Source organism: Chiloscyllium punctatum, chromosome 2 (genome assembly GCF_047496795.1).
Source record: "Chiloscyllium punctatum isolate Juve2018m chromosome 2, sChiPun1.3, whole genome shotgun sequence".
NCBI lineage: Eukaryota > Metazoa > Chordata > Chondrichthyes > Orectolobiformes > Hemiscylliidae > Chiloscyllium > Chiloscyllium punctatum.
In genome coordinates, this window is record NC_092740.1 from 95,161,935 (window position 1) to 95,176,818 (window position 14,884).

General features: G+C 39.6%; 1 protein-coding gene across 5 annotated transcripts in view; it reads left to right on the top strand.

Annotated features, from left to right (window-relative positions):
* The window catches only part of dapk1 (death-associated protein kinase 1), a 258,303-nt gene that overhangs the window by 210,017 nt on the left and 33,402 nt on the right, over positions 1 to 14,884 (top strand). For all 5 annotated transcript variants that reach the window (XM_072585888.1, XM_072585882.1, XM_072585887.1 and 2 more), the window contains 3 exons: positions 3,527 to 3,665; positions 4,476 to 4,596; positions 10,876 to 11,064. In XM_072585888.1, the coding sequence (XP_072441989.1) occupies positions 3,527 to 3,665; positions 4,476 to 4,596; positions 10,876 to 11,064 (449 nt within the window). The remainder of the gene's footprint in view (positions 1 to 3,526; positions 3,666 to 4,475; positions 4,597 to 10,875; positions 11,065 to 14,884) is intronic.

Here is a 14,884-nt window from a genome sequence, read left to right on the forward strand (position 1 = left end):
CAGTCCTGCTCTGTTCAGTAACTTCTCCCTGGTTTTTCCTTTGAGTCTTGCTGACCTGTCTCTAACTCTTCTTTGGCCATTTCCCTTGGCTGACATATTGCTCCAGTTCACACTGCAACACTCACAAAGTAACACTAGCAAACCTCCCTGCCAGGATATTGATGCCGCTGCAGTTTAGATGCAACTTGTTCTTTTTATTGTACAGGTTCCACTTGCTCTGGAAGAAATTCCAATGATCCATATGTCTGAGCTCTTCTTCCACCACCAGCTCTTTAGCCATGTATTTAGTTGTATTGTTTTCCTATTCTTATTTTCCTATTCCTGGCCTCACTGGCATGTGGCATGGGAGTAATCCCAAGATTATAACCTTAGCGGTTCTGCTTTTCAACTTAATACCTAATTTCCTGAACTCTCTTTGAGGACTTTGTCATTCTTTTTCTGTCTGTGACATTAGTACAATTTGCATATGTGACCTCTAGCTTCTTGCCCTCCTTGATGCTAGCCCCAGTGGAGCAACGTACCAACCTGGAATTTATTTTACAGCCACAGAAACATCTACCTGTACTCCTGACCAGTGGAGTCCCCTATTACTACTGCACTTTGACCATTTTTTCCGTACAACAGAGGCAGCTGTGGAGCCACTATTGCAGCTGCTGCTGTCACCATTGCCTGGCAGGCAGTCACCACCATCACTGCCCACCCACCCCACCCCCAACTCAAATAAATATCCAAAACGATACATTTGTTAGAGCAGTCACCCATCTTTCTGCATGAACCTTGGGGGTGACCATACCTCTAAAACTCTTTCCTGTGGATACTTTTCACTTCCTGCATGTTCTTAAGTGTATCCAACTGTGACTGCAAACGATCATGTGGTCTTACAGGAGCAGGACCGGATATGCTTCCTGTAGATGTAGTTGTCAGGGATGTTCAAACTGAATTATGTCCCACATTTTGCAGGAGAAGCAGGCTACCACACTGCCATTCTCAGCCCCAGCAACTAGTTAAATAAAAATAAATTTCTATTAAATTAAATTAGTTAACTAGATGGATCCTAGTGTTGGATCCTCACTAACAAATATTAATTACGATATTCTGTAAACAACACTGTATGTACTACTGTAAATCCCACTACTCTCAAACCTCATGGGTATTTGGTTAATGGAATTCCAAGGTATGAAAAAATAGAATCTCCTGACCACAGCTTACTAATCAGGAACCCTTCTGTCCAAAATGTCATTTTTGCACTTGTGATGTAACGAAGTGCAGCTCCCACAATACTCCCGTGTGATGTATCAAAGTTAATGCCCTGAGCTCAAGTTTTTACCTGCTCCCTCTGGCCTTTCTGGTTCTGGTTCCCAGCTGCTGATCAAAGTGAGGCTCCTACTCGAAACCAGCTGACTTCTCCAAGAATCCTCTTCAGTCGCTTCTCACTGGGAACAACATCTGCAAATTTCCCCTGTAAGCTACTCACCATCCTGATTTGGAACTATGTCATCATTCCTTCGCTAGCACCAGGTCAAAATCCTGGAATTCACTTCCAGACAGCACTGTGGTTCTTCCTACAACCCAAGGATTGCAGCAATTTATGAGGATAGCTCACCACCTCCCTCTCCAGTGTAATTAAAATTTGCAATAGATGCTGGCCCAGCCAATGATGCTCACATCATGTAAATTAAATTTAAAATTCGCTATTTTATGCATTGGAAGTGGCTTTTGAAGTATTTGCATTTTGCCACTTATGAAGTGCTGTAATTTTCCAGCATCTCGTGCTACAGAAGTTTTGTGCTATGATGTGTATATAATTTCTTTTAATTAAATAATTTAGAACTTTACTATTTCAGCCACACTTAGTCCTGTCAAGGCACAAGTCAGGATTGTAATAAAATACTCTCCTCTTGCCTGAATGGGTGCAGCTTCAACATCACGCAAAAGGCTCAACATCAACCAGGACAAAGCAGCCAACTTGATAGGCTGAGCCACCACCCTACATTGTCAGTTTGTCCACAGACAGTCCAAGGTGGAGGCATTGTGTGTACCATCTCCATAGTGAACTATGTCTACTTGCCAAAGTTCCTGCGATAACACTTTGCAAAGCTGTAAATTCTACCACGTAGAAAGAACAAGAACAGCTAGTGCATAGACGCACCAACATTTCTGATTTCCCCTCTAAGCTGCATCCAGTCGACATTTGCAAATTTTTCACCAGTCCTTCATTGTCTTTCAATCAAAAGTCTGACTACCTAATTAGTATGCAGCCAGGCCAAGTTATAAAACGTATTTACATAATTTATGTCTGCGTTCTGATAAGCAACTTTACATAATACTATCTTCCCAGCAGATGGCACTAAAGAGCCATTAAAATAAATTAATCTATGTGGCAAACTGCCTGTGTGGGCCTAATAAAATTTGTCATTATCATTTTATAAGTGCCTCTGTTTTAAAATTTACTCAGTAATGAAACAAATGCGTCAGTGCTCAAACTAGTAATAGAATAAGTTAGTTAGTAAAAAGTAGGACATTTTGGGAGCACTTTGGGCATTTTTGTGATATGTGCTTTTTTTAAACAGTCAACAAAACAAGTAAAGGTAAAGTCAGCATAGACTCAAAGGACCATACAGAGGGATGACTGTGGTAGTTCAACCTGGGGTCACATACCTCAGATGAGGGAAGAGATTAAGAGAGAGAGTCATTCATTGTAACATCGATCAGTGGGGGACTTGACCCCACACTTGTATTGGTCTGCATCACAAACCAGATGTCCAGCCAATTGTGTTAATTGACTCCCTGATGGATCTTCCCTTCCTTAGGACAGATGGGCTTCAGATTGATTCCACAGCTCAGTGCAACATCAAGGGCTGAAGGGCCTGTACTGCGCCATAATGTTCTATGTTCTCAACCTCACCCTTCACCTGACACCAGGTTAAGCCACCAAGTGCCTCTCTCTAATGAAAGAGGAGCCTTGTGGCCTGGGAAGGTTCTGGTGACTTTACCATTGTAAAATATATGCAGCTGTTAAGCAAGTCCCCACACACTGCATGCTTAATAAAATGAAATAAATAGCCTTTAGATTTCATTGATTTAATATGAGTATTCCTCAAAAGCGAATTCTTTGATTTCCCAGCCATAGAAAAAAAAGGACAAAAGGTAATTGAATGCAAAATTATGTTTGCTGTCTGTCTAATGGCCTTTGATGAGCATTTCTAAAGGCGACAGGCTGAAGGGCCTGTTTCCACACTGTAAGTAATCTAGTCTAATTTAATAAGTTTCTGAACCAAAACAAAACAGTCACATGTCATTTTGTTGTTGGTTGTTAAATTTGTGAGAAACTTGAACATGTTGCCTAAGCTTGGAATTAACTAGGATTTAAACCTTTTTTCAGTTACAATAGTAGATATTTCATCTGCAAGGGATTAACAGTATACCTGACATATTAAATACCATGAGACTGGAGTCACAATGAACACAAAACTAATGATCAGACTGTTTTATGTTTATACTCAAAAATGATTTCTTCTCTTAATAGCATTTGGTGGAAAGCTGAAAAGTCCTTTGCAGGTTGTTCTTGTTGCCACACATGCAGATATTGTAAACTGTCCCCGTTCATTTGGAGGGGAGTTTGGTTATGACAAAGATCTGTCACTTCTCAAAGAAATAAAAAGTAGGTAAGTAGCCAAATTCATCTGAACTGCCTTTCAAAGGTTTCATTTTCCTTGAGTGCCCTATCCATTCCCAGTTCAATTCAGTTGGGAGTATTTACAGGTGCAAAAGTGTGCATTTGAGCCCCAGTCCAGGACTTGAGCATGTAGCACTCTAATTGATACTGCAGGAGTTCTGCATTATCAGAAGTGGCATTCAGTGCGGAAGATAGGAGAAATATAATCATTGTAATTCATTATCATAATCTACCAAGGTTGATTCATATTGACCTGTAACAGAATGTGATGCATTCATTATTTTCCAGAGCTTGAGAAAAGAATTGTGTGAACTATTTCCCTTTTGTTAACACCTTTTCTATGAAGAATTCAGCTATACTTGTAACTCCATAAATAGTGACTCGAGCCACAACTCATTGTTAAAAATGGTGACTTTTTTCACTTATTGAGGAATATTGTAATGATGGAACAATCTAGAGTATGCAGTAACGTCAAAATAATGTCCGTAACTGGTGGGCATTATTTAGTCTAAAGTTTTTGTTTTTGTGATGTTATAACTGCAGAATCCAGGCTAACCTTCCAAAATTTCTCGCCATTAACCAGTTTGTTTTATTTTAATGCTTTTTTAATGCTTATCCCGATATTGAAATTTGGTTTAATTTTATGATAAGTGTATTTATTTCTGATATTCCTGGGTGGGAACCAGTGTCCTGTGATTTCAGTATTCCTTCCAGTAGCACTAACCGTCTTCTAAACTTTACTGATAAACTGCAATTCTGTCAGTATTGCAATTTGTATAATGCCCTTCTGTATACTTAGGTTTGGAAACGATATGCACATATCTGATAAATTGTTTGTGCTGGACACTGGTGCTTCTGGATCTAAGGACATGAAGCTGCTACGAAATCATCTGCTGGAATTAAGGAATAATATTCTTTCTGTAAGTATCCTGTGCAACAATCTGTATGTAAAGCAAATGTGAACACTTGCTCCAGAATGAGTGTAAGGATGGCCAGTTTAACATCAGTGGTGGGTAAGGTTTGAGAAGACATCAAGGAATGAGTTATGCATTGGAGTGATTTGTGTTAATTAAGGGAAGGCAATGCTGATTTGTATAAGGCAGATCTTTTTTGAGTAACCTTAATAAAATGTTTTGAAATAAAATATAAAGTTGATAGAAAACGTGGTAGACCTTATCCAAATAGATTTTTGAAAAACATTTGATAAAGTATCTCGCAAAATATCGCTTACCAAGTTGACTATGTTGGAAGGAAGGATCAATTCCTGCTTGGATAATTAAAAACAAATTGGATTAAGGACAGAAAAACAGCGTCATGTTAGATGGTTGTCCTTCATACTGAAGGATGGTATTCAGCGATGTTCCCCAAGACAATAAGATACTGCAGAGCAGAATTGGTGGACAAGTGACAGATGAAATTTAGTAGAGAAGCCTGAGGTGCGTGTTTTGGTAGAAGGAATAGTGAGAATACTATTCTTGTATGAGTTCTGTGCTTCTGTGAAGAATTAATACAGAGTTAAGGAGTGTTATGGGGACAATGGGGCGACGCATATGCATAATCTTTGAAAGTGAAAGGACATATTGACACTAAATAGCATTTGGAATCCAGGTTCAAAGAACTAAGGCAGTTGAACCTTTACAAAGCTCTGATTAAGACAGATGTCCTGCCTTTAGGTTGGACTTGAGGGTCTTTGAGAGAATGAGAAAAGATTTACCAGAAATATTCCACAGAGGAGGAATTTTAGCGATAAGTTTAGATTGGAGAAGCTTATGGTTTTCTCCTTAGAGTCAAAAACAGATGGAAAATTTAATAAGGTGGACATGATTGTGGCAAGTTATGTAATTAAGACAAAGGAAAGTTATTTCCCCTTAGCTGATGCAAGAAAGAAAAGGGCCTCATTTTTAAGATGTTGCACAGGACAAATAGGCAGAATGTAAGTTGTAATGACCTGGAATGTGTTGCCAATGAGGGTGGTGAATGCAGAGAAAGTCAATGATTTCAAAATAAAATTATATAAGAGCTTGAAGAAACTAAACTTGCAGGGCTGTTTGGATAGAGTGGAGGAGTGGAACTTGATGAATTGCTCCAATGAGCTTGCTTTGACTTGATGAGCCAAGTGTCCACCTCCTGTGTCATGATAATTGTATGATTAAAGTCAAAAGTTACAATACTGGGGTAAACTTTGCTGGATGTTTCAGTTTTCTCATTCTCATAAGTTTTCCGAATTTTTGGGCAGCTCTCGATCTCAAAAAATCATTGAGAATATTTTTGTAAACTTGTGTGCTGTTTTTTATGTGCCTTTCTTCTCCCTTCTCATAAAGCTGCTGATCTTTGTTTAAAGACCTCTCCATTGCACCGCCTACAATACCAGGTGTAGGTGAACTGAGATCTTGAGTATTAGTGAGTAGTGAAACTGGGGAGGGGGGGCATATAAATCCGTAACTAGAAAGGTATTACAAATGTCAGTACTTGGGGAACTCAGCTATTTTCAATCTGTTGCAATAAATTGGATGGAGGACATCATATAGTAAACATCAGAAAACGAGTTATGAAGAGAATACACAGAAATTGCAAAAATATACAGTAGATTGAGTGGACAAAAATGTAATGGATGAATTATAATGTGGACGATTATGAAGTAATCCAAAAACCAAAAGAACTGTGGACACTGGAAATCAGAAATAAAAGCAGAAATTGATGGAAAAGCTCAGCAGGTCTGGTAGCATTTGTGGAGAGAAATCAGAGTGAACCTTTCAGGTCCAGTGACCCTCCTTCAGTCTGTTCTGAGGAAGGGTCACTGGATCCAAAATGTTAACCCTGGTTTCACAGTATAGATGCTGCCAGATCTGTTGAGCTTTTCCAGCCATTTCTGCTTTTGTTTGTGAAGTAATCCACTCTGATAGGAAAATTGGAATATCAGAACTTTTAAAATGATATCAGGCCACAAAAATGTTGGTATTCAGAGGGGACCTGGGTGGCGAAGTTAACGTAATTACAACAATCAACCAGAAAAGCAAAAGGTGTGTTTGCTTTTAACATAAAGGAATGCGAACAGATTGGCCTGTAAGAATCTTTGGAATTCTCTACCCCGACTGTGAATATTTAACTTTTCGAATATGTTCAAGACAGAACTCAATAGGATACTGGATACTATGGGAATCTAGGATACAGGGATAGTGCAGAATGGTGTAGCTCAGCTGGAAGACATTTTGAAAGGACAGGCAGGAAGGAAAGAGTCAAAAACAGAAATTACTGGAAAAGCTAAGCAGGTCTGGTAGCATCCATGAGGAGAAAAGAGTTAACATTTGGAGTCATCCAAAATTTAAAGTTGTTAACTTTTGGTTTATAAATACTGTCTTATACCTCTCTATCATACCATGTCTGAGGAAGGAGTTGAGCTCCGAAAGCTTGCAATTTCAAATAAACCTGTTGGACTTCAAGCTAGTGTCGTTTGATTTTTGACCTTTGCTCATGTACATTGTGTTACAAATCATAACTCAACATAGGGCTGATGGGAGGAAAGGAAGCTCTGTTTAAATCATCTAATTACTGGCCAGGTTGTACTGAATACACTGACTAAGCTCTTTTTCTGTCAAGGGGCCAAATGGCTTCCTCATTTGATAAGTAAACATAAACCGTAATGCTGTAACAGGTTTTGACATTTAATGGATTGCGTGCATTGTCAGCATAAAGGCGAGACATCCAGAAACTGACATCCGTGAAACTGCCAAATTTATGCTGAAATTTTTGTTGGTATCTATGATCTAAACTTTAGGAATTAGCAGCTTAAACTTTCTACTGATAACAATTTAAAAGCTGCTTTTGATTGGTGTCATTGCAACAAACACTGAGTGCTAGGCCACAATGATCAATTGGTTTTGTTACCCACATTTTTGTAGTGTCCCATTTGCATTTAGAGGAATGCGAATATAACACTAAAAATCAAGTACAATGTCAACGGCAGGTTTCATAGATTGTATCCAAATGCTAACATGGTTTTATTTGATCCCACAAAACCTCCAATTTTAGATTGTGTATCATATGAATGTATTTTCTACAGCACTCGAGTTAAAAACAATCAACAGTGACATGTGAACTTCACAGAATATATTTTTGAACTTTTATTATTACTCCTTATTGAGATGTCCTTTTAGAAGGTTAACCACTGTGTGCCAACCTTTCCAGCACTTTTCCCCTATTCCTTTCCATTTATCCTGGGTAGAAACTAATCTGGGCATGTAGTTATTGGCACAATAAAACTATTTGTAAGATTTTGTGTTTTTGTTCCTTACAAGTAGAACTTTTTTCAAACTTGATATTTTACTTTGTGATACTTGGTATTTACTCTTGTGTTGTCTTCTCCTCCTCTTTGTTTTCATCATTTCTGGCACTCCTCTCACTCTAATCTACCTTGTCATTTTCATTATCTCTGTTTTGGCTGCCTCAGTAGCTGATATGAATGCCTGTGCTTTGATTATAATACGAAACTGTTTCCTGTGGAAGTAATTTCAAACTTTGAGCCACATCTGTGTATATAATAGGCCACATTTCAGCAACATGTGAATAATCTATTGTGCACAGAGACCTTTTCTAACTACAGTGAGTTGGTCTTACTCAGTGGTCAAAAGATTTCACAACTTGACTCAGTACCCTGGTTTAGCAAGTGAAAGATAGTAAGTGCTTTATCACTTTTTGTAAACACTCTAGGAGTTACCTATGTCATGATTGAGTTCAAAATTGATGCACTCAGTGGTCAAATATTTAGCTTCACTGTCATACAGTACATTTTAAGTGAGTGTTTAAAAGCTGTCTGACCATGGAGATTTCAAATCCAAAACTAAGGTGGGCAGCATGGTGGCTTAGTGGTTAGCACTGCTGTCTCACAGTGCAAGGGACCTGGGTTCGATTCCACCCTCGGGCAACTGTCTGTGTGGAGTTTGCACATTCTCCCCGTGTCTGTGTGGGTTTCCTCCAGGAGCTCCGGTTTCATCCCACAATCCAAAGATGTGCAGGCCAGGTGAGTTGACCATGCTAAATTGCCCAAAGTGTTCAGGGATGCCTAGGTTAAGTGCATTAGTCAGGGGTAAATATAGGGGAATAAGTCTGGGTCGGTTACTCTACGGAGAGTTGGTGTGGACTTGTTGGGCCGAAGGACCTGTTTCCACATTGTAGGGATTCTATAAAATTCTATAAAAATTCCGGCATGATTGCTGCCTGTCAATTTTCCAGCAGGGATAATGAGGTAGTAGTAGTAAATTGAGCTCTGTTTAATTTTTCCCACCTTGAATTTCCTTACCTCAGCTAGGGAGGATAGTTGTCATTTCTCAAATTCTCATGCAGACAGGCATCACAATAATATAACAAAAAAAAACCCATGGATGCTGGACATCTGAAACAAAAATAGAAGTACTGGAGAAACTCAGCAGGTCTGGAGAAACTCAACAGTTATGTTTCACTCCCAGTGACCCTTCTCCGGCATCTTCTGTTTTTGAGATAAACATCGCACCCTGGGTGTTACTCGTCTGTGTAAGTGTGCTGATTGCATCTAGAACATTACAGCTCAGTACAGGTCCTTTGGCCCTCAATGTTACGCCAACTTGTGAAACCAGTCTGAAGCCATCTAACCTACACTATTCCATTCTCGTCCATACACCTATCCAATGACCATTTAAATGCCCGTAAAGTTGGTGAATCTACAACTGTTACAGACAGAGCATTCCACGTCCCTACTACTCTCTGAGTAAAGGAACTACCTCTGACATCTTCCTATATCTATCACCCCTCAATTTAAAGCTATGTCCCCTCGTGCTAGCCATCACCATCTGAGGAAAAAGGCTCTCACTGTTAACCAATCTAATCCTCTGATTATCTTATATGTCTCATTTAAGTCACCTCTCAATCTTCTTCTCTAACAAAAATAGCCTCAAGCCCCTCAGCCTTTCCTCGTAAGATCTTCCCTCCATACCAGGCAACATCCTATTAAATCTCCTCTGCACCTTTTCCAAAGCTTCCACCTCCTTCCTATAATGCGATGACCAGATCACAATGCTCCAAGTGCAGCTGCACCATAGTTTTGTACAGCTGCAGCATGACCTCATGGTTCCAAAACTCGGTCCCTCTAATAATAAAAGCTAACACACCATATGCCTTCTTAACAGCCCTATCAACCTAGCTGGCAACTTTGAGAGATCTATGTACATGGACACTGAGATCTCTCTGCTCATCTACACTAACAAGAATCTTACCATTCACCCAGTACTCTGCATTCCTGTTACTCCTTCCAAAGTGAATCACCTCAGACTTTTCTGCATTAAACTCTATTTGCCACCTTTCAGCCCAGCTCTTCACCTCATCTTTGTCCCTCTGTAACCAACAACATTCTTCAGCACTATGCACAACTGTACCAATCTTAGTGTTGTCTGCAAATTTACTAACCCATCCTTCTACGCCCTCATCCAGGTCATTTGTAAAAAGGACAAACAGCAGTGGACCCAAAACAGATCATTGTGGCACACCACTAGTAACTGAAGCTTGTAGTGTATTCAGCAACTCGAGTTCCCTACAGAAGACACTGTTAATGTCTTTGGATACTTTGAAAAGTTTTTGTATTTTGTCCATATAATATTTTAAGTGTTTTAATTTTAAAATTAAAATTGCTTCTAATGCAAAAGCACCAGCATCTTATTGATGAAAGAACAAGGGGAGCAAAAGAGGCCTTTATCATTTGGAAACTCATTTTTAATGAAGTACCTCAATATGCTGTCCACTTAATTTGGTGTATGAATGCCCTACTTCATATAGTCCTGAGCAATAGAAACCAGGAAAGATCCAGGCTAGGGAGAGATAGTTCAGTTCATTCAGTTCTTGAATGTTATTCATTAATTCTTGTTTAAAAAGCTTGAGTAGACATCATGTGAGGGCAGAATGTGAGGCTCCCATTGATTAGTAGTCAGGGGAATCACTGGCTTGTGAAAGAAATGGTGTCTTCAGGAAATCCGGAGGCTACTGCTGGTGAAAGATTAGTGTCCCACGGTAAGTTATTGCCTTCAGAAGGGGGAGAGCAATAGGAAAATATACTTTACAGAGTTTGTATATTAACATTATTTTAATTGGCTGCAATCATTTCATATAATTTTTAAAGCCTGCTTGCAATGTTCAGTTATTGTATTAAGTAATGTAAATGTTCTGAATTCATTTAGACTTGTCTACCCATGACATTTCTCTGTGAGAAAATCATCTCTATACTGCCTTCTTGGAGAAAACAAAATGGACCCAACCAGTTTATGTCATGGCAACAATTCGTTTATGATGTTCAGAACCAAATTAATCCCCTGGTGAGTGAAGAAGATCTGAGGGAAGTGGCCCAACAACTCCACAGTTTGGGAGAAGTAAGTGTGTTTTAGTCATTCATACAGAGTCAAATGTAGCCTCTGTTACCTTTACAATTAATTAATCATGATTGACAAACAGTTTATTTTTCATGATGCTATTGCCCTACATTTGTGATTTTCAATTCTATCTACTGTATTTTATTCATTATATGTAAACTACCAATAAAGTTCAGTCAACAAAATAGGTTCAATTGCCAATTTAATTGTGTTTTATGATTGTAAGATTTTGGGAATCACTTTAATTGTAACACCTCGTCAGTTACAGCTAGAAACAGTTTGAAAATGTCAATTTAAAGCTTTACTCACCTTGATTAGTTACAAGACTCATTCCAGGTAAAAGTTTATTATCACAGAAGTTATTAAAGTTATCATTGTAAATACAAACAATTGATAAGAAAGGCAGTGGATTCAGTCAGTGCTTAATGGAGCACAGGCTTTCAATGGTCTATTTGACTGGGTGTACCTCTTTCTATTCTGTTAACCGAAGTTCTCTCTTTTTCTTTATGGCTGGTTCCACAGACATCATTGAGGATGCTCTTGTCTTATTGCGCTAACATTATTAGATTTAGTTACACTGTTGATCCTACCCTCTAACATGACTGTATGATGCAAGATTGAATTAGATCTTGAAATAGTCATTGAGTTGTGCAGAACTTGAGTATTGCTGAGAAAAAGGTTATTTTGTTGGTTATTCATCTTACATTCATCAAGATAATTCCCAAGAAATACCAAAATAAGGAGAAAACGCTGTATAAGAGGAGAATGCTGATTTGGTCAGCATGTGGGCTCTGAGTGGCCCCACATTTGCAAACAAAACCCTACAGCATTCTATTTCTAATAATTGGTTACAGTCCCTCTATGGCCTGTTCTAAAATCCCAAGTTGTATTCCCAGTTTTTGAGTTTGTCCCTTACTTGTATCCATCTTCTACATATTCCTATTATTTTCCCGACCCTTAAATGACTCAAATGATTTTTTAAACTTTGCATTATTCCCTCTATTCTTGTTACATTTGAAAACAGTTTCTCAAGGAAATGTGTGTCAATGCTTTGAGCTAAAACTCTCATTATTACATAAGACTGATTTAAACATATTGTGCCCTTATCCAGTAGCTAAGCATGATTGGAACCCATTCTTCAGTACCGTGGAAGTCTGGTGTCATTTATACAAATTAGATGTCTTATCCAGCAAAGCTAGTTTTGAGTTTTCAGTATCTCAGTAATGGGCAAGTTGGCTTTGGAGAGGATACTCATGTTGGATCACTCTTGTTGCCACTGAATCTGGATGATCTTATATGGGCTGTGATTGTCGTGCTTTGAGGGACTTGTTATAGGTTGTCCAAGTCTTCAAAGCATTTGGAGCAAAGAGTCACTGCTGCCTGATAAGCCATGAACTTAGCTGAGTCTTCCTAACCACTCAACGCGCACAACATTGCTTTTGTCTTTGCAGCGTTTGTTGTTCCTGAAACCTCTTTAAAATTGTACTGTTTAATTTCTATTCTTCCAAACATCCCACTCAACAATCTCACCTGTCACTTATCCCCCAATTTCGTCAGCATAGGTAGTCCTTACAATTTAGACCATAAGACATAGGAGTGGAACCAAGGCCATTCGTTCCAAGACGTCCACTCTGTAGTTAATCATGTCTGGGCATTTCAATTCCACTTACCCACAATCACCCCATAGCCCTTAAATTCTTGACCTTGTAAGGAATTATCAATCCCTGCCTTGAAGACACCCAACATCCCAGCCTCCACTGCGCTCCATGGCAATGAATTCAGCAGGCCCATCACTCTCTGGCTGAAGAAATGTCTCCTCATTTCCATTCTAAATTGACCCCCTCTAATTTTAAGGCTGTGCCCATAAGTCCTAGTCTCCCCGCCTAACAGAAATAACCTCCCAGTGTCCACCCTTTCTAAGCCAGGCCTTATTTTGTAAGTTTCTATTAGATCTCCCTCAATCTTCTAAACTCTAATGAATACAATCCAAGGATCCTCAACCGATCATCATATGTTAGGCCTACCATTCTAGGGATCATCCGTGTGAATCTCCGCTGGACACGCTCCAGTTTCAATATATCCTTCCTGAGGTGTGAGACCCAAAATTGGACACTGTATTCTAAATGCGGCCTAACTAGACTTTTATAAAGTCTCAGAAGCACGTCGCTGCTTTTATATTCCAATCCTCTCGAGATAAATGACAACATTACATTTGCTTTTTTAATCACGGACTCGAGCTGCTAGTCAACCTTGCGAGAATCCTGGACTAGCACTCCCAGATCCTAGTACTTCTGCTTTATGAATTTTCTTAACCGTTTAGAAAATTAGTCCATGCCTGTGTTCTTTTTTCCAAAGTGCAAGATCTCACACTTGCTCACGTTGAATTTCATCAACCATTTCCTGGACCACTGTCCTAAGCTGTCTAAATCTTTCTGCAGCCTCCCCGCCACCTCTACTACCTGCCTGTCCGCCTAACTTCGTATCATCGGTGAACTTTGCCCCCTGTCCCTTCAGCCAGCTCATTAATAGTCATAAAGATGTACAGCATGGAAACAGACCCTTTGGTCCAACTCATCCATGCCAATCAGATATCCTAACCTAATCTAGTCCCACTTGCCAGCACCCGCCCCGTATCCCTCCAAACCCTTCCTGCTCATATACCCATCCAGATGCCTTTTAAATGTTGCAATTGCACAAGTCTCCACCACTTCATCTGGCAGCTCATTCCATACATGTACCACCCTCTGCGTGAAACCGTTGTCCCTTAGGTCTCTTTTATATCTTTCCCCTCTCACCTTAAACCTATGCCTCTAGTTCTGGACTCGCTGACCCCAGGGAAAAGATTTTGTCTATTTATCCAATCCATGCCCCTCATGATTTTATAAACCTCTATAAGGTCACCCCTCAACCTCTGACACTCCAGGGAAAACAGCCCCAGCCTATTCAACCTCACTCTATAGCTCAAATCCTCCCAACTCTGGCAACATCCTAGTAAATCTTTTCTGAACTCTTTCAAGTTTCACAACATCCATCCGATAGGAAGGAGACCAGAGTTGCACACACAATTCTAAAAATGGCCTAACCACTACAACCACTATAAGATGAATAGCTGCAGCCCCAACAGTGAACCCTGTGGGATACCACTTGTCACTAGCTGTCATTCCAAAAAAGAAACCTTTTATCCCAACTCTCTGCCTTCTGTCAGACAGCCAATCCTCAATCCATGCCACTAGCTCACCTCGACCACCATGGGCCCTCACCTTACTCAACAGCCTCCCATGAGGCACCTTATTAAAGGCATTTTAGAAGTTTAGATAGATAATATCCACTGAGTCTCCCTGGTCTAACCTTCTTGTGACCTCTTCAAACAATTCTAACAGGTTTGTCAGGCACGACCTCACCTTACTAAATCCATGCTGACTTGTTCTTTTCCGACCCTGCACTTCCAAGAATTTAGAAAGCTCATCCTTAACGGTGGATTCTAGAATTATACTTGCAACTGAGGTTAGGCTAATCAGCGTATAATTTTCCATCTTTTGTTTTGATCTTTTCTTGAACAAGGGAGTTACAACAGCGATTTTCCAACTGTCTGGGACTTGCCCTGACTCAGTGACTTTTGGAAGATCATAGTCACCGCCTCCACTATATCCTCAGTCACCTCTCTTAGAACTCTAGGGTGTAGCCCATCCGGGCTAGGAGATTTATTGATATTTCGACCCTTTAGCTTTTCTAGCACTTTCTCTTTTGTAATGGCTACCATACTCAACTCTGCCCCCTGACTCTCTTTAATTGTTGGGATATTATTCATGTCTTCCACTGT